The sequence below is a fragment of the Seriola dumerili genome, unplaced genomic scaffold (genome assembly GCF_002260705.1).
Source record: "Seriola dumerili isolate Sdu_G_001 unplaced genomic scaffold, Sdu_1.0 BDQW01000079.1, whole genome shotgun sequence".
NCBI classification, from domain to species: domain Eukaryota; kingdom Metazoa; phylum Chordata; class Actinopteri; order Carangiformes; family Carangidae; genus Seriola; species Seriola dumerili.
The window spans coordinates 504,245-524,488 of record NW_019174334.1 but is presented as its reverse complement, the minus strand read 5'-3'; the positions used below and the strand labels follow the sequence as shown (position 1 = coordinate 524,488).

At 40.9% G+C, this 20,244-nt stretch overlaps 2 protein-coding genes across 4 annotated transcripts in view; both read right to left on the bottom strand.

The window, feature by feature from the left end:
* On the bottom strand, positions 1-5,826 carry cd226 (CD226 molecule). Of its 3 annotated transcripts, none has more exons than XM_022744307.1 (6): positions 5,754-5,826; positions 4,706-5,029; positions 4,082-4,474; positions 3,546-3,648; positions 2,097-2,151; positions 1-386 (listed from the first exon to the last, which is right to left on the bottom strand). In XM_022744307.1, exons 1-6 carry the CDS (start codon positions 5,815-5,817, stop codon positions 360-362), a joined length of 966 nt encoding a protein of 321 aa, XP_022600028.1. In that variant the 5' UTR covers positions 5,818-5,826; the 3' UTR covers positions 1-359. The 3 variants fall into 3 exon arrangements, with proteins under 3 accessions (XP_022600028.1, XP_022600027.1, XP_022600029.1); XM_022744306.1 differs by lacking the exon at positions 1-386 and adding an exon at positions 420-1,453; XM_022744308.1 differs by lacking the exon at positions 1-386 and adding an exon at positions 3,381-3,426.
* A 1,082-nt stretch (positions 5,827-6,908) lies between these two features.
* Positions 6,909-20,244, bottom strand: part of rttn (rotatin) — a 31,774-nt gene continuing 18,438 nt past the window's right edge. The window contains exons 29-49 of the mRNA XM_022744244.1: positions 19,626-19,757; positions 19,313-19,427; positions 18,720-18,874; positions 18,282-18,359; positions 17,349-17,547; positions 17,045-17,142; positions 16,859-16,946; positions 16,296-16,497; positions 15,859-15,949; positions 15,379-15,529; positions 14,985-15,122; positions 13,965-14,167; positions 13,665-13,770; positions 13,174-13,271; positions 12,870-12,947; positions 12,236-12,362; positions 9,565-9,758; positions 8,870-9,140; positions 7,506-7,609; positions 7,114-7,183; positions 6,909-6,996 (exon numbers count right to left, since the gene is read on the bottom strand). Of these exons, the coding sequence (XP_022599965.1) occupies positions 6,917-6,996; positions 7,114-7,183; positions 7,506-7,609; positions 8,870-9,140; positions 9,565-9,758; positions 12,236-12,362; positions 12,870-12,947; positions 13,174-13,271; positions 13,665-13,770; positions 13,965-14,167; positions 14,985-15,122; positions 15,379-15,529; positions 15,859-15,949; positions 16,296-16,497; positions 16,859-16,946; positions 17,045-17,142; positions 17,349-17,547; positions 18,282-18,359; positions 18,720-18,874; positions 19,313-19,427; positions 19,626-19,757 (2,778 nt within the window). The 3' untranslated portion in view covers positions 6,909-6,916. The remainder of the gene's footprint in view (positions 6,997-7,113; positions 7,184-7,505; positions 7,610-8,869; positions 9,141-9,564; positions 9,759-12,235; positions 12,363-12,869; positions 12,948-13,173; positions 13,272-13,664; positions 13,771-13,964; positions 14,168-14,984; positions 15,123-15,378; positions 15,530-15,858; positions 15,950-16,295; positions 16,498-16,858; positions 16,947-17,044; positions 17,143-17,348; positions 17,548-18,281; positions 18,360-18,719; positions 18,875-19,312; positions 19,428-19,625; positions 19,758-20,244) is intronic.

Here is a 20,244-nt window from a genome sequence, read left to right as displayed (position 1 = left end):
TAGACGTAGTTTTCAATCTACAGTTTCTATTTCTTTCAGTTTAGTTACCCACTGTCACACCCCCACATGACAGGAAACAAGCGAGTGGCTTTATTGGCTTTGACACTATGTTTCATTTATATAATAGCATGTCACTAACAGTCACATGATCAGTTTTAAGTAATGCTGGTCACATACACAGTATCACAAGTATCGCAGTCAAATGTACACTTCCAGGTTCCGCTGTTTTGCCAGGAACAGCAAGATGAGAGAATGAAGGCAAAAACTTGTGATTCCAAAACTATATTGTCCCTTTATGTTCCACATTTCTACCTTGTCCACATTTGTGTTGTTTCCTAGCAGAAAAGCCCGCATATCCATTACTGCCTCTGCCACTGCCTCCATTTCTATGGAGATAAATTAATCACATAACACATAAACAACACAGTTTAATAGTGCTACCGTAAACCTTAAATACTGATTTACAATAGCATATAGGCAAGCTTGAAAATCATAAAAACAATAAATATAACTTGGAAAACTTGTGACAGCTTATCATAAAAAAAAATACGTTTGTTTTTTAATTACATTTCATAAAGCTGAATAAAAAAAAATTAAAAAAAACCTCAAAGATTCTTTAATAAACAAAAGATAGACAAAGTATCAGGAGCTATAAACTGAAGCACAGGATTAGCTAATTAGAGCTTCGCTTTCATAATAAGAGCGTGTTGCAACTAGAATGCAGCCATCCTAAACAGAGAGTCCTTTGGGGAAAGCAACAGTCTCAAGTGATGGTACAGTGCTGAGTGACTGCTTTTCTTTTCCGTTAGATGATTAGACACCATTGTCAAGCTTTGAATGGAAACCAGGAGGGATGAAAATAAAAGGAGAGCAATTACACAAGCTTTTGTCAATCGTTTTACTCAGGGGTTAGGGAAGTGAAAAGAATGATTATACAGACTTTTGTCTGCTCTTTCTGCATGATGGTTACTGTCATATTGTTTTGCCCAAAACAAATATTTTCCCAACAGTAATTATGCAGCACATACTACATTTAATTACGGGCCTGACCCAACAAAACTCGTCAGCGTTCTGAGGCTTACATGAGCACCAGCTTGTTAATGCATTTCAAATTACTGTACGAATATTAATCGGTGTCAGCGAGATCCCTGCGCCTTATTAAAAAAACTCAAATAAATTGTGCTCAGCGCTTGTCAAAATACCTTTATTTTTGTTCATATACATGATTTGTTTGTAAAAAACTCTGGCACGCACTGACATCTGCGTCAGATAAAAAACTACGCGTTCACATTATGCAGTACATCATATTTATGTGTGCTCATTTATCATGACGCTGACGTCTGGTTTTGTGCGATTGCACAGTCTGAAGGTTGGCATACACAGGGCAAGTTCTTATCTGTCTGGACTTCTTTGTAATCCTGGGGCACATTGGGATGTTCTCGTACAAGTTGGGCTGTGAATATGTGGTAAACGTTGTGAGTGTTAGAGGTGTTACACACAAGGACATGTGGCAGGTTATGAGCAGCTTGGCAAAAAGTAATAAACTGTCACGCTAAATGGGCTCAAATCGGAATATGTGAAATATGATAGCATAAAATCACATTGTAACACAGCTGTTATTACATCATTAAAGAGGTGAGAAATTTTATTAAATATTCTCACACTAAAAACATTTATAAATAATGCAGTATATTTTTTATTTAAATAGGAACATAACTGAATTATTTGAACCTTTACATCGTTAATCAGGAATACGATTGCTACACTCATTCACATTCATATTACCAAGTCATTTATAAGATGGAATTACATTTTCAACCAACTCTTGCTATACTTTTGCTACAATTTGACAAGCTGCTGTATTACATTATCCAGATGCTGTTACACTGTCAGTTACTGTAAAGCAGCATTAGTTGCGAGCATACATTGCAATGTATCAGGTTACATGATGATGGGATGTGCTGTATCAAATAAGATTAATGGTAAAGTGTTATGGTATTGTAATTAAGAGCATGTCTGATGAGAAGGTTGGGGAGAGTCTTAAGGGTGTCAAGTGTAAACACAAGAGTAGATATGATGAACGCGGCAACGCTTACCTGTCTCTGAGATGGGTGCAGTTTGACTCTGTATTCCTCTCTCCTGTTCTTCTTCCTGCGGTGATTATGAGGCAAAAGTAACCAATCAGCACTTGAGGTGCTAGGAAATACCAAAAATGTGTTGTTGTTTTTTTTTTTACCATTGTACTTATAATAAAGCAAATTCCCACTGCGCTAATGTTATTTCCTTAACAATACGAAAACACTAATTATCAAAGAATAGTGTAACATTTTGAAGCATATGATGGTGATGTCGGTCGGTCCGCCACTTTGGTCCAAACTAAAATATCTCAACAACAGCTTGATGGATTGCCATGAAATTTTCAACTAACATTCGTGATCCTCCGAGGATGAATCCCACCGACTCTGGTGATCCTCTGACTATTTCTCTTGTGCCACACATGTTCTCCTCTGTGATTACAGAACAAATGTCTCAACAGCTATTGCATGGAATTGAATGTGGTTACAGTAGCTCTAGAGAGGGCCTTTCATGTTTTCATGTTACCTGAAGCCACCGTAGATTCTCCTACACACTTGGAAAGGGAGGGGTGAGGGGAAGGGGTTGGTTGCAATCTGCATCCTGACAGCTAAATGCCACTAATTCCCACACACTGGCCCTTTAATAGGACAGAGATTTTGGCACCTACATAAAGGGCCCGAGGCAGCTGTCAAAGTAAGAGTTGATGCCACGATGATGATGATAATGATGATGATACAGTGTGCAGAATATCAATTTTGCGTAAAGTTTATTATAGATATCAAACCAAATCTATTTCCGTATCATATATAACTCCGAATTCATTCAGATTAATTGACTCTTAATTCTTAAGTCAAAGAAGTGTGATTTCCATCTGTGCTGGAGGCCATTCTATCTGACAGGTCTTGTGTATTTTGTCCATATCTAAGCAAAAAATCTAGCTACAAGAAAATTGGTGAATGCCACAAATTTTCTTAAACTGCTCACATGTTCCACTTAAGAGCGAACCTGCTCGTGCAACTGATTCTTGCATGTGGCTCATTCACGTTCTCTACACAAAGAATTTAAAAAAAATAATTCTGTGGTACCCGACCTTTCTTTATATAAAAACATCCAATTGGTTGGTTTACGACCACATACCCTGCACTTAGCATTTTACTCTAATTAGCAATGATTCTTTACTCTATTAGCATGCTAACATGTTAAACTCAGATGGTGAAGCTTAAAAACAGCATGTTAGCATTGTAATTGTGAGCATGTTAGCCAGCTGATGTTAGCATTTAGATCAAAGCAGAACTTCTACTCACTCAGTTATATCTTATTCAATTATGTCACTCAGCCCTGTGTTTAAAACTGCAAAGATCCAAGCACTTGATGTCAGTAAACAGACAAGACCATTATTTTACAATCAAAATTAGTTTTGATGTTTTTTTTTTGCAAAAGATGCAGAAATAGACAGTGTGAGATCTTACCTTTGCCTTAATGCTACTATGCTGATGACGATGAATAGAACAAGCACAGCAGTTCCAGCCCCGATGTAAATAAACATCATGTACACAGATAGGCTGAATCCACCTGGTTATAAAATGAGAGTAAATAATGAAAAAAAGGAACAAAACAACCTGAAAGCAATGATTTTCTTCTATAAGGTCTTCTTTTTTTTTAATTATCATTCTTGCCTTCATTTGACAGCAGTAGTAAAGATATAGACTGACAAAACATCACAATGAAGCATACATGTAGCACACACTCACACAAACATAGCTTCAAAGTAACAATACTCAGAGACAGACCACAGGATGCTGTGGTTTAAGCAGGTGTGAATTTTTGCAAAGCTAACACTGCTGAAAAGGTAACATTATTGTTTCCATTACGTTTCATCAATCAATGTACTCTGTGAAGTACATTTTCCTCCATAAATCATTTTAAGGATGAGAGACGATCAGTCATACATCTATATGTACATTGGTGTTAACCTTTAACCTCAGCGTGATGTCTGTCTTTGTACCTGGAATTGCCACTGAGAGCAGCACAGTGGTGGTCTGCACCCCAACATCTGTGCTGAAGGTACAGCGGTAGAAACCTCCATCGTCCAGCACCACACCTGTCAGGTGCAGGCTGACATCCAGGCTGTCGGCACAGCTGACCGTTCCCCTGTCGCTGTAGTCCTCGCTCACCAGGCCCATTTCAACCTTCTTACACACACCGATGATGCCCCAGGGCTGGCTGTGCGGCATCCTCTCCAAAATGACCTGGTGAATGGTACCGTTGTGCTTGTGGTTACAGCCGATGGTCAGGTTGCTGTTTTGCTCTGCCTCCAACTCTATGTCTGCTACAGTCACCTCTGGGGTGAGTGGGCTGGGTGCCTCTGTGATATCTTCTTCTTCTTCGGGGGGCTCATCTGTAAAAACAGGAAAGTGGAGAAAACAGCTTGTCAAAGAAAAACAGAAACCTAAACGCGTAGTGGAAATTAAAAAATAGTAATCTGTTAACTTTCATTTCCAACAGTAGGGGGTTGGCTCATAATCTCACTTTCACAAAAAAAGTTAAGTCCAGGTTGAGACTGAGCCACTTGATAAAGCGCAGCCTTTCTTAAATAAATGACAGTCACACTGTCTGTCCGCTGCTTTACCTAAATCCTCCACCTGGACGTTCCTGGTCCAGGGTCCTTGAGGGAAGGTCTGAACAGAGCAGTGATACAGCCCAATATCCTGATGAGTGACGTTCATCATGGAAATACTTCCATCCATAGGTGTGGTCCTCAGGAACTCTACCCTCCTCCTGTAATGATGAGAGAAGGCCACCCCGTACTCTGGATGGAAAACAGCAATTGGATACTTGTCTGGCACTTTAGTCCAGGACACCATGCTGAGGTTGCCATCCCAGGGACACAAACAGTCAAGAACCATCCCTTCCTCCAGTCGAACTGTAACAGCCTCTTTCTGCTGGACAGCAACTGGACAGAGTGCATATTGTCAAAATCATCATATCAATACAGTTACGAATTTATACTCGTTCACAGTCTCATCATATTAAAAAAAAAAAAAAAGAGGTAAATGACACATTGTTTGTATGTTTACAACTGATTATATTTTAACATTTTCATTTATCAGTTCAGAAGCCCTCAACATGTAAGTATTCATGATTACACGTGTGCGATGTGGCATAAAAGGCTTTCCCCCCTAAATTCCTCTACTTGAAGCCAGCCATTCAGAGCTTTGAGGCCATCCGTTGGGTAATGGTAATTAGGCTAATTTGAGCCAGTACACATAAACACGCCTAACAATAGTCGGTGATCAAGCTTCCAAGTTTTCAAAGCCTTTCCCCCCCCCCCAAGCTGAATGACAGCTGATTTCGATCTCGGTGATGCTCTATAGGGAGACTTACGGCAGGTTCGGAATAATAATGTCTCAGAGTATCACAAAACTTACAACAACAAGCATTCCTACAATCTTCCCATCCAATTTAACTAAAAAGAAACTGTGGAATAAAGGATACTTTTAATTACTGATTATGAGTTAAACATAATCACATAAACTCACAGTTTCCTGACTATCTTGGAAGACAACAACGAATATCACTTTTATCAGTGTCAATAAAGGTTCTATCACGGGCCTGTTATAAGAATAATTTATTGAAAACATATAAGTATAAAAAAAACAAAAAAATCAATTCCATACCTTTAAGAAAAGGGAGAAAGATGAGTACCACAAAGTACCAGTGGTCCTTTTGTACAGCTTCCATCTTGCCCCACCGAGGGAGAATGAAAGCTGCATTGATGAGACAAGTGGAGAGGCACCAGAGCTGCACTTCCTGCTAGCTCTCTGCCTACAGAGAAACACTTGAGCTACTGGGGCACACTTCATGGCAGCCCACTGTTAGCTCATTCCACACAGAAGGGGCACTTTATCACCAGGGCTGGGAATGGGAGGCAAGCTTATGGCATAATGCTGCACGGTGGGATACATACTGAAGTTTTCTAGATTTTATTGACATTGTCCACCGCCGCCTAAGATTCAGGTTTGCATCTTGTGTACAACAATTTTTCACACCTCAGTTCGGACTTTTGATGGTTGGTGTGGCATTTTGAAATATAAATTCATGACTAAAGGATGTAAATCTTGAGCCATCCCAGCTGTCTCAACAACAATTTCATGGATAACCATTCAATTTTGTACAGACACTCATGGTCTCCCCAGAAGATGAATCCTATTGATTTGAGTGATCCCCCAAATTTTCCTCTAGCGCCACCATAAGGCTGACATATGTGGCACAGACAGAAATATCTCGACAGCTACTGGATGGATTAAAGGAATTTGCTAAAGATATTAAAAGTCCTATATGGGTAATGTCTAATGGCTTTGGGGATCCCCTGAACTTTCGCGTCAGCATGCGGTTAATGAGGGTTTTTTCACTGAAATTTAATTTTATGACTTTCATGGTCCACATATGATTTACCTTAAGTTTGCTGACCTTTCATTCATTCATTTCAAAAGTGAATTAACAAATATCATTAGCAAAACTTGCTGAAGTGAAATGGTGAACATGGTAATCAATGTACCTGCTAAACATCAAAATTCTGGCATTTTCATTGAGCATGTTAGCATGGTGATGTTAGCAATTACTTCAAAGCACTGCACAGCCTGGCATATTCACATTACCGGTATAAAAGTGACACTGCTCTTGAAAAGTAAAGCATCATTTGTACACTTGTTAGACTGAAATCAGACCATACAAGACTGTGTCTAAAATCTGCCACTTGGCACTTTAATATCAAAATTAATTAATATTTCAGTATAAAACATGATACTAAACAAACAAACCAAAAAATATATAAATACATTCAGTTACTTAACAGCTGGGAAAGGTTTTCAAGGCACTTCAACAGGTAGGCACTTGTAGGCTCCTGCTTGTTCTCTGCATCTGCAGGTTACAGAAAATAAAACACAACTGTAAACAATGGGACATGAAAATATAATGTTCAGATTTAGTGCCAGCACAGCTGCTGACATTCCTTCATCGAAGTGATTAAATTCTTACCTTTCTTAGAGATGGTTTGTGCCTCCTCAATTCTCAATCGCACAGAGGGACACTTCAAAGTGGCCTTGGCCTTTGAGGGGAAATTACAAAGACAAATTAGGAAGAGTTATGCTGATGGGTCTAAAACCAGGAGAGTACATTTTTTTCAGTTTTATAATCGTGAGATAAATGAGGTCGGCCATCTGTACGTGAGAGTAGAATGAAGATTTCAGGCAGATTTATTTATGTCTAACAGGCATAGAAGCAGATAGCATGAAGACACCCCAGGACTTAATTTGACATATATCACCAATAAACCCCAGCCAATAAATGCAGTCACTAAAATAAACTTTAAGAGCTTGGTGGCATGTTTGTGTATGTGTGTATGTGTGTGTGTGTGTGTGTGTGTGTACCCTCTGATTGTTATGGAGCAATGCCCAAAGTGCAGACGCTCCCATACAGCGAGTCTCCAACTCTTTACTTTCCAGACAGCATAACAATGACTTCATGGCTTTGTCTGAAGGACAGATATGCAGATAATCAGAGGCGTTCATCAAATGTGAAATGGCCATCAATTTGCAGGAAAAAAAAAGTAATATATTCCTTAACTTAGAAAGTCGAGAGCAGTACCCTTCAAAAGGATTGTAATTATCAAAATTCATATTATATATTGGCATATACTGTAGAAAACCTTTGACCTGGATAAAACATACTGAACAGAAAAAAATAAATTAAAAACAAAATTTAACAAAGGAAATCTTAATGATCGATTCAACACACACAGGAAACATGATCTTTGCACAGGAAACACAAATAATGTCACAACAGATTACACCCACCAGGACCCACAACTCCCACCTGCAGCTTGCACTGCATGGGGGGGATAGAACGTGTCTTTAAGTCTTCTCTGCAACTTCCTCTCCTTTCTTCATCTACGTGTTTCGGAATCATTCATCTACATACACTGAACACCTGCTGCATCCTTTCTACTTTCCTGAACTTAAATGTGACTCGCTCTAAAAAAAAAATACCCGATACTTAACTTCTTACACTTTACTCAGTATTTCCATCATGAATATTTTTGACAGCTAGTTACTGACGATCAAATGGTTCCTGTTCTGAATCCATTATAGAGACAAAAACTGCCACTTCCCATCATTTTTTTAAACTGTGTTAAGTGACTTTTTTTTTTTTTTTTTAAACACTGGAAGGAAAAAAGACTCCAAAACAAACCTTCAGGTTTGATATGAAGACTGTGTATAAAGACGATTTCTTCGGGTAATCAGAAAAGGTAAAACCAGTTTCGAGATTTAACCATTAAATTAATGTTAAAGCAATAGTTTGACATTTTGGTAAATATGCTTGTTTGCTTTCTTACAGAGAGTCACAGTAGATGAGAACATTGATAGGTCTCACACCTGCGCTTTAAGCAGACAGCTGGAGCCAGGTTAGCTTAGCATAAATGCTGAAAGCAGAGGAAGTCAGGTCCCCTACTTACAGCACACACGAGCGCAGCCATTGATCCTTTCGTGTAACTTATTGCAAAAAAAGCAAATGCATTTCCTAAAACAATTTGTTTAATATCAAATGACTTTCTTCTTCTTCCTTTAATGTGAGTAACCGCAGAGCACCTCATCAATGAGATGGTGTTTTTATCAGATGATGAAAAAACACTGATACGTATCAAAACCAGACTTTCCTTTTGTAATTTGCTGCTTAAACACTTTCATATTTCTGCACGAGATCAATAGATTCAACCGCTGCTTTCCTTTCATACCATTGGCAATGATGTGCGGCTTGTTGGCAGGGCAGAAGCAGAGGTTGTGAAGGGTGAGCAGCGCATGGCGCCGGAGAGGTGCCAGGTCTGCCAGAAGCTCCAGGGCTCCGGTCACCCTAAGGATGCTCTGCTGGATGTCTTCCGCGAACGAGAGACTGACCAGCAGCCTCAGCCACAGGCCCAGTAGGCTGCCACCTCCACCCACAGACGTGGCCTTAACACCACCCGCCCTGGGCATCGGCACCGACGGGAAAGCTTGCAGGAAATTATTCTGAAAATAACAGAAAAGGATGAAGTGAAATTTGATGAGTTCCAGTGTGAAAAGATGATTAAGAACTGCTCCTCAGTTTAGAAAATATTTCCCCAGCCAGCATAGTGTAATTGTGAGTGAAGCTTATGTTATTTATAACATGTGATCCATGCTATATCTCACATAAGTAAACTTTATTTGAATTGTTAATTTGTTTTTAACAGCCATTTAAAAACAAACTTCTGTTGAAATGGCTTATCTGACCAGGTTTATATTTAGGAATAGAAACTGATGCTCATGATTTCTGAATCTTTCATATCTCTCTCTCAGGAAAAACAAATATATTAAAATTTATATTTTCTTTGACTTATCAATTAGACGTTTGTCTTGCCTAATAAATTTATGCCATTATTATATCATGTTCAAAAAATTGTGCGCTGTGAACCTTTTGCAGGAGCCCTCTGCAGTCGCGGGACATGGCGAGGTTAGCCAAGAGAGAGAAGGCTAGCTTCTGGATAGGGCTGTTGTCTGGGGCGACCCCTGCGGCCAGCTTCATGACAGCGTGCATCAGAGAGCTACTGGAGGTGCATTTCAATCCTGGTGGAACACCAGGACCGCTGCCACAAAGAGAACTGCATGCTGGGAGAGAGGAATTACATTTATATAACCTTTACAATCATCAAAACATTTTAGAAATACTGTGGATAGATCTAGATCTATCACACACCAATGGAGACACACAGTCCACAAGCATGCACCCTGTCCCAAAGGCAGCCAATCAGGAGTACTGCTGATTGACATAATTGTGCTGACACCAAAAAAAATAAAAAATAAAAAAAACAGCAGCCATTCCATCCTTTTCCACTAAGGGCTATGGTCAAACACAATGGACTGTGGATTGTGGGTGGAGCTAATGCGAGTAGCTAAAATGTAATGTAATATTCAACCTAAAAATTTAGCATTCTAATGTATGCAATAGGCAAGTGTCACTTATTGACAAATGTGCAAATACAATATTACATGAAGCTTACAATTACAATTACAAAAACAGTGGCTTCAGTCTCGTTATATGGGAAGTGTTAATCAAAACAGTAAACATCCTTACAGTCTTTCTGGTGTGCACTGTATTCCTACTTACTCTTAGCAGCTATGCTAGCCAATTTTAGCATCAAGAAAAGTCAAACACAAACATAATGAAACACTTTTTCTTCTTGTTGATGGAACTGGTTGCTTCTGTTTATCTTAAAGCTAGCTAGGTGGGCAGCCAGCACCAGTGGCTGCAAAAATAAAGACTGACCGGCATGGTTGTCTGCCCACTATACCAAAACATCTCTGCACGGCTGCATGCACAGCTTGTTTTGATGTAGAAGCTGTCTAGCCAAATGACAAAAATGATGAAGAGGAGTGGAACTCCCTTCGTAGTCATCTCAAAACAGTGAGAGTTTAAAGGCAGCGGTTGAATCAGACGGCTTTAAAACACCTCCGAAAGTTTTTTCATCTTTTAACTGGCTTTTAATCTTCATTCACCATGAAAGCACTCTGACTGATGATGACAGCCTTTAGACTCTGGGAGGGAGGGAAATTATTTAGCCCTAGGCTGTTGCTACAATTTATTCTATTACAAGGCCATTCAGAAATGTAAACACAAATAGATAAGGCACAAATAAGTGATGCAAATAAACTATCTCTCTTTTGGCACCTTATTAACACCAGTATAACGGACATGGCTAATTGCTTCAGCAGTAGATTACATGTAAACACAGAGAAATTACATAGTCTGACACTGATTGATGTTTCTTATTGGTGAACATGACAGCTAGTTGGTTATGCTAATCCCTAAAATGGTAACATACAGCAACAGGCATATGCTGATGTTAGCCTGAGGTTATCTCAATACCTGTCAAGAAAGCTGGTGTATCGTGAAACTGACAAGGGAGGTCTGCTTTATAATGGATCTACTTCACCGATGTGATTCAAAGCTGATCCCACTGCCGCCTCAAATCTGATTCATTTTCGAAAACATGCAACATATGGAACTGATCATTCCATGGAAGTGTAGTAAAAGAGATGTGTTTTCTTTTTTTTTTATTACTTTCTGTGTGTCTGTAGCAGTCAGTTTTGAGGCTGCTACAAAAATATCTATGAAAATATGTGATGGAGATGAAAACAACAATCTGACTTGAACTAGCAGTGCAAACAAAGCCTTGGATAAAGGAGGTAGACTGGAGATGAAACATTCAGTAGAAATGTAGCAGTCTCAGGAGATGAAATGGTAGCCTGAGGGTGGATGGTGTAATACTAAGCCTGGCTGCATGCAGCCTGAACAAAACCTGCTGTTCAGTTAACCTTTAGGGAAATACTGTGCCCAACTTCACTGATTTCTGGTGCTTCACAGCTTGAGCTTATGGGGGGTCTAAAGCGAGTGAGTTTAGATCAGAGCACACGCACCTACTCAGGAACCGATGCCAATCAAACAGAGGGACACACACATACACACACACACACACACACAAACGTTGTTGCACATGAAACTTCCTTTCCTTCACTGATGAAACTGATTTCCATTGCACAACTACATCAGTCACACATGCATGCATGCACACACAAAGAAATCAAAGGGCCCACGAGCCGTTTATCAAAGATAAAACTCCCAACTGCTTCCTCCCCATGAATCTCGCCTTTCCCCAATCAAAAAGCTTTTTTTTTTTCTAAGTCTTTTGCTGTTCTGATTTCCACATGCATGGCTCTTACATTTGCATGATGGAATACTAATATCTCTGGCGACACAGAGATGCTCTGTCATTCCCCACATCATCTCTCACTGGTCTGAAACCCGTTGCCATATATACAGTGAGACAGCCATGCAGCTTGGATCCCAAGATCCTGACACTGTGCCCATTGTGACTGGCAGGCAAGCAGGCACTGGTCTTATACAGTGAGACACAATGTTGTTCAGTGGTCACTGGAGAGGACAATGGGCCTCTTAGTGCGAAGTGTGTGTGACTCAGTCAGATTGCTAACCGCAGACAGAGGCGACGGGTTGGCACGGGCCAGGCACAGTGCCTGCACAAACACATAGACATACAGAACGACCAAACAGACGCACACATACAGACCTGTGGCGCAGTTGGCCGTATAGACGCACAGAAGCTCCAGCACTGCCTCCATGGTGGGGTCGTCCAAAAGGAACCAAGGCCAAAGAGCATAGAGGGCCTGTGTTAGGCGAGCATCTGCGGCCACCACCTACACACACAAATCCAAATGGATATATACATTACACCCACACACAGACACATAACACATGTAGAGAAGGCATATACATACAGGCATGTATATGATTACAGATGCACAGCTGGTTAAAGTCATAACATACAACAGAAAACCCTGATTTACACAAGAGCACAAATGCAGATGGCAGTAATCAACATAAATGCCTCAATATTTTTTATAAGTGTACAAGAAAAACGTGGGGAGTAGAATAATGGCTTGGTGGGCACTGCAGTCGAGCCTCCCTGGTTATTTAGTCTGAGGTAACCACCAATGACTCAAAAGCCACTTAGAAAATGAAAACCAGCTAATATGCTTTGTAAGTAATGCCATTACAGGGTCTAAAAAGCTAAACTTGCTGAGATGTTAGCAGGGCCGTGCACATTTAGGCGGATCTCATTTACAGACACAGCATCGGTTCTCCGAGGTTCCATTAAAAAACAATTAGCAGTGGGGAATTAAAAGGCAGACACAGAGGCTCACTTTGCATTCATCGTTGCAGTAAAGAGCACTCCGTAGGATCTCCACAGTCAGCTTGACTTCCTTCAAATAGCCCTCTTCCTGATAATACAGAAAAACACAACACAAAGATCAATATGTTTAATTGTCCCCAAGTTAAAAACACCCTTTACTGCACATTTACTGCTCAAGAAGAGTAAGTCGATGTTCATAACATTTATCCAAAAACTCATTCATGTTGAATTCAGATTGTTATTCTACCCGATGGAAAAAACACTGGCAGCACAGAAAAGCTGAGACTGGAAATTTCCAGCCGGTCTCTGCTCACCTTTTTGCGGTGTGAAGCCTTGCCGGGTCGGACCGACTCCAGGTGGAGCTGGGAGTAAGTCTGCTTCATTTGCTCCACACAGCTGTCAATTAAACCGGCTGGAACACAACAAAGTCAGAGGTTCGGAGTAGGATGAAATGATACAGATTTAACTCAGTTAACAACTAATTATGTCAAGATTGAAAATAAAGATATGCACCATAATCGCATAAAAAAAGCTCTAATTTATGGTGGTAAACTAAGCAATTGGTTGAGAGATGCAATGAAGATAATAGTCATTTTCTAAACTAAATATGTAGCATTTTTGGAAGCTTCCAGGACAGGGTTTGCTAATTTTGGTTAACATAAAGAAACCACTAGGTGGGTCTTATGGGGAACCACGAAAGAAAACAAGCTGGTGACTCATTTTTAATTTAAAGGAGTAAAAGAAAAAGTAGTAAAAAAGAAAAATAGGTGACAGACTAATGCTTGCCTGAGGTTTTGGGATTTACCTTTGGCTGCATGGTTTTGAGCTGTGGGACTGCATGCTAGCAGTGTCGTCAGAGCTCGGGCTGTCAGCTTCTTTAAAGGATCCTGAAGGGTCCTCTTATCAAAACTCTGGCATCAACAGAGGGACACAGTGACCATTGCGCATAAGCGTGAACTATATACAGTAAATACCATTAAAGCTACTGTAACTTTGCCATGAACACATACATATTTGCACATAGAAAAGTAATCAAGTTTAGTTAATTCTAATTTCCACTGTGTACCAAGGTCTGGACAGATTATCACATGCCACCTCTGCGTACCTGCAGTAACAGTTCACACAGCTGGCTGGCTGAGGGACCATTCACAATGTCGGATAAAGCAGCTGCGTACTTAGAGTTCGGGGTTGTGGCCTCTACACCCCGACTCTTTGCTTCCTCTGTGAAGATTGTACAGAGAAACTGCAGAGCCACTGTGTGGAGAAGAGGGTCTGCAAACTTCTCAGTCACACACACTGATAAAGTTCCTGCAGACACAGAAGGGAAAATAAAAATAAAAAATAATAAGAAGACTAAATAACAAGAAGACAAAATGGCAAATACATTGTTTAAATCCCTTGACAGCTGGTTACTTGTCCATGACTGAGGCAGTATGCACTAGTGAAGAAAAACACAACTCATTTGAATGTGTATGCAGACACCCGAATATCATAAACATGTACACACAGACATAAATACATGGACAAAGGCTCAGCATTCATCTTTTACTGGACTCCTCGCATTTCTCCGCTCCACCATTAATCACAGAAGAAGATGAGTGGGAGGAGTGGAGGTGGTATAAGGACAGGATGCAATTATCTTATCCCAGCATCTGTTCAGGGAAGTTAATACACACAGTAATGATGCAACAAATGTGTTATTATGATATAATTTCTTTTGTTTGAACCAGAATTAAGGCTGCACAAAACCTAAAATGCTAATCCTGATGATTTAGTGAGTTGCTGCAATCAGCATAATTACCCTAATCATGATTATCAGCCTTTATGAATTGAGGGAGAAATGATTTTACAGCCCAATTTCATCATGTGTCAAGATCTTGACTCCTTAAGTGCAGTGGGTATTTTAAACTGAATGAAGCACCTAAACGTTACCAAAGTAAACAATAATCTGTTATTTCAAATTGTGAGAAGTAATCTATAATGTATGATTCAAATTAATTCAATGGTACAAATAATTAAATAAATAATGAATAATTAATTTTGTCACTTTTACTCATTCACACACACACACACACACACACACACACACACACACACACACACACAGAACTGAGTATCTGTGTACCTGCAAATGTCCGCCAGCGTCTCCCCAGCGCAGCGGAGACAGATGGGTACACTGCTGAGCTGTCCCTCCTCACCAGAGTAGCCAGGAGCATAAACGCGTCTGCCCAGCATGCACAAACCGTGTCCCGGGTACCTGCATCTGAAGAGGGGAAAGCATGAGTCACAAATTTTATGACACAAGACAGCCACAAAGTCACACACAGATCACTCTGTGGGGCACACTGCAGATAGAGTGGGATAAATGTCTACATTGGACTAGGGATAGGATTGTTGTGACATACAGGGTAGTGTGTATATATGTACATATATGGGACATGGTGAACATTTTGAAATGTTTTTGGGCTATTATTACCAACTTTATTTATTTAAATTTGAATTTAACATAAGATTCGGACCTAATCCTTTGATGTCCAGCATGAGCACTGCAACCAGCGTGGTCAACAGCTGTTTCAGGAAATCCAGTTTAGGAATCAGCTCCTGGCTCACTGTGACACATGACTGCAGCAGCTTAGAGAAGCTGGACAGGAACTGAAGTAGGGTGACAAGCTAGAAACACATACACACGGGCAGAAATTGTTACAGATTCACGAAACATACAATGCAGATTCACATGCACAGCTTTTATCGAGCGGGTAAGGATGGAGGAAAAGGTGAAAATTAATGCATAGCGAGAATGAGTAAAAGTTAATTTTCCTGGCTGGAACAGCAGTGGTATGAGCTTGTTGAGTATTCCACCCACACTGAAATCTGGAGGTACCCTCAGACAGCTTCACACTGCTGCACTGAAACTGACACTGAAACGTACCAGTCCATGTTTTTAGTGGCAAGTCATAATAACAAAAAAAAAAAAAGCTGTCTATCATTGTGTTCCTTACCTGGCTCTTGATGTTTTCTCTCTCTCCTGGTAGGACGTTGAGTGTCTTCAGTTCAGTCAGACATTTCTCAATGGGCCTGACATCCACCAGACTGAGGAAGAAAAGAAACATGATGGAAGAAGTGTGTGTTTGCAATTTTATAAACTAGAGCTGATTAAGGCTACAATTAACATGAATTCTCTGCTGAATAAAATATACACATATTTCATTATTATATATAAAAAAAAAAAATGACTAAAGTATGTTACCAGGGATCAAAGTATTGACTTTATGATCTCTTATTTACACTGAAGAAAACTCCTGCAAGCAGAACAAGTTTGATATGTCTACTGAACTAAAAGAGTTGAAGTGTTTGAAACACTGTGTGTTTGTTGTACAAGAAATCTTTTTGGTTTTATTATATTATGTTTATGTGCACTGAGCATGTGTCCTGTTACCTGGCCAGGGCTTGGAGGAGCCGGTTGTGTCGGATGGCAGTGAGGGTGAAATCTGACAGGATGGCCAGCAGATTAGTCAGCAGGCCACAGTGGGCCGTCAGAAGGTCGGGAGTTACCATGACAACGGGCTCCACGGCCGAGGGCTCGCCCTGTCGGGAGTCTTGGGAGGTAAGTGAGTCGCTGGTGTCTGTGTCACTCTGGCCTATGAGACACATCAATAGACAGCTAATAGAGAAGCCTTCCCGAAGGTACACACACTGTGTGAATCATGTCTCTGTCTGTGACTGGAGATACTCTGACCACATAATCAAAAACATCAAACTGAGGTAAAATATCGGAGAACAGCGCTCTACTTTTCAAATTGTGTATGTAAGATGGAAATATAAACACACAAACGTGGGGAATGGCTTTAGTTTATAATCATCGCCGACCACAATGAGGCTTCACTGCTTCTCAAGGAAAATGTGAAGGTTCATATGGTATGAAGTACTAAACCATGCAGTGTTACTATGACTGTGAATGCACGTGTGCACACACACGTACACACACTCTCTCTGTAGTACCTTGAGCCATCAGCCTGCTGGCAGGGGCGTCTTCCGAGATGCTCAACGAGGAGAGAGCCTTAGGGGTGTGTGGCCCTGAACCTCTCATCTGTAACGGAAAACATTAAGGTGTGAGGATCCACTTGACTTAAACTGAGCTGTTTATTTATTGGTGTTTATATCAGAAGGTACAAGAGCCTCGCTGACCACAGTGCTGGATGTAGACAGGGAGCTGGAGGGTCTGCTGGAGTTGATGGTGGGTGCTGGTGGGTCGCATCTCCAGAACCACAGAGAGTTCTCCGAATCTAGACAAGCAGATTCACACAATGACACCAAGACTAAAAGAGCACTTTATTTATGGGTAGAAAATAAAAGACAAATTTGGAGGAAAATTTCAACAATACAACTATTGATCACAAGTTTTCATATCCATATTATCAAAGCTATAACTGGTTTCTCTTTTTTGTATGTTGTATGTTAATTTAACATAGATACAAGAGGCACAGCCTACCCAGTGAATCACTCTCCTGAGGATCGGTGCCACTGCTGGCTCCAGCACGAGGCTGTAGGTGGAACATGTACCTGCCTCTGTAACAAATGGAGGCAGAGAGAGCCACATGCTGGAAGTATTGACAGTGGTAGAGCAGAGCCTGCAGCGCTGGAAGACCCACCAAAGAGACACCAGACACCTCATCATGGACACACGGGTGCTGGAAGAGGAGAGGGTGAATGTGGGAAAGTTGCACGCAGACATGAGAGCCCAGAAAATTGTTGTATCACTTCCACAGATTTTTTTTCACTAATAGGAACAGAGCAAAAGGAACAGACATGAGAAATAGGACTGAACACAGAGGGGTTAACCTTTTCTGCACTAGATCTATATTTGAAGTGAAATTTACTTTGTTAAGTTTAGTCATGGCAGTGATATGACTGGCATTTCACATCTACTGGATGACGATTTGTGTCCTAGTTTTTTTGTTGTTTTTTCTCCCCTAAAAGTCCCTGCATGGCAAACACCGAATCTAAGAGTTTTATTTTTTTTTCTCCTTCTATGTGGCCTGATTTGTGCTATGAATATCTCTCTTGATAAACATTTTTCTGGCACTTACAACTAGATCAGATTTTGTCAACAGCAAGCCTTGCTTTTAAAAGATAAGAAGATTTTATCACCTCTGACATACAGCTCCCTTTGCGAGTAATGACATCCCAAATTAAGATGCAGTTGGTGTTTGAAACTTAATTATTTTGGATGTGAGAACTGGAAACCTGCGCCCAAGTACTGCTTCAATTCTAGAAACAACCCCTGGTTTGAACCCTGCAGGGCTCAATAAGAGAGGAGTTAGGGATGGGAGGGAAGGGGGGGGGATAGAAACAGAAACAGAAGCAGAGAGAAAACAGTTCATGGTCTATAAAAGCTTTTTAACTGGCTGGCAGAGCTGCTGACCTGCCAGTGGGAGTCCTTGGCCTCCTCTGCGTTGGCAGGCATGGGCATCACCAGCAAGTTCTGCAGGATAAATGCAGCCTGGGTACACAAACCAAAGAAGGAGACGCACACACACTGGGTCAAGTTAGACTGCATCAGCAACACTGCCATCTGCCTGTGTTTGGCTGGTAATACATAAGAGGCCAACCACATTTTCTGACCATTGATTAAGTCAAAGTGAAATATGCCGTGCTTTCACTGTGTCTGATGGTTGTGTGAACGAGAGTTAAAACTGAAAAGTAATTTTAGGACAAAGCAGCAACAGTTTTGACAATTTGCTTTTGTCAATAATCTCTGCAAATATGAAAATTAACAGTCTAGTGCTCTCAATTTTGGCCCGGCATAAAAATGGGTTGTTCAGACAAGACAGAGAGCGCAGTTGCAGCTCTAACATCCTACCTCCCTGCGGACCATGCTGCTCTCCTGCTGATCCAGGAGAATGTTGAGCAATGTGCCCCACAGACCTCCGCTGATGTTCTGACAGCTAGCGCACAGAGCCTGGCACCCGCTGGGCACCGAGGACAGAGCTCCACCCAAACCCAAACTGGGCAAACTCACTGGGGGGGGGGGGGGGGGGCACAGATTGGAGTGGATGTTTGAGGGCAGAGAGAGAAACAGGAAGAGAAGGATATAGGACAATAACCTCAAAACAAGGTGGAAACTGCTAATGTTATGAGAAACCTATCTATAGCAATATTAAATGTGAATTTGGCTAGAAATTGGTATTCATAAGACTAGACAAGGATTTAAATTGATGATGGCAAAGACAGAGTCTACCTTGTCAAGGGAGTCTGTTAGACTGACTTATGTGGGAAGTTATTTTTGGAGACAGAGAATTTGGTATGACTAGCTGTCATGTGCTTCTTTTTGTCTGCGAGTTTTTGCGCAACTCTTTAGGGTTTCATCTTGTCCCAAAAGCCAAGCATCTAGAAACTTCATTTTATGAGAGAAGGAGTTTATACTGAATAAAAATCAGAAGATAGAGATTTTCTGCACCTCTTGATCTCGGTCCACCCATAGTGGGATGAGCCAAGCCAAACCGAGATGAGAGGCACTAGCTTCCTCGGCAGCTGCCTCATTTCCCAAAGACCACTGGGAAATGAAGTCCTGAGGCAGAACAAAAGGGAAGGGAAAAAACAAAGTGTTTGTGTTTAATTCTAAAACGTTTTAATATTGTCTAGTACTGTGCTCATTGTCTGCCGAAAGAGTAGACTCATAAGTACATAAAACTATCTACAGCACATAGTATGGTTGTGGTCGGTTCTGCACCAGCGTCCTCATAGCGCTGTAAGCAGTGACACTTGCCTTGTCCTTGTTTTTTTCGGCCAACATCTCATGGGACAGGTGAAGCAAGCAGATGACAGCATTCTTTGTCACACCTTTGCCCATGAAAGACATGGAGTTGCCTCCCCACTCAACATAAAATGAGGAGATCACCTGCACAAAGGACACAGATTATACTGGGAACAGTGAAATAAAGAGCAATGCAGTGTTATCATGTATTTCATTGTTTCCCATCCAGAATTTCTCATCCTATGAAAACATGGCTGGCAGAACTGCACGTTATTTAGATATGGTAAGTGGTTGTTATCACATGTTGCTCCCAGTTTCTGTCATTTGAACAACAAAGACAAAGTCAGTTGACTGAACAAAGAGCACTTGTTTCTCTGAGTTACTGAGTACTGTATACTTGTCATGCAACTCACTACATCCGAAAAGCTAAATACAACAGAGACTAATTATTTTTGCTTTGATGTGCCATCAGGATGTGGGACTGCACTGAAGAGCAGATGAGCCCAAGGCCTGCGGAGCTTTAGGGCCCTACAGTGCCAGGAGTCCTGGGTGAGAGGTGGGTCAGAGGGCTGAGAAGGCTGAGGTGAAAAAGTTAGATATCCGATTGTTATGAAGCAGCTACTGGAGATGT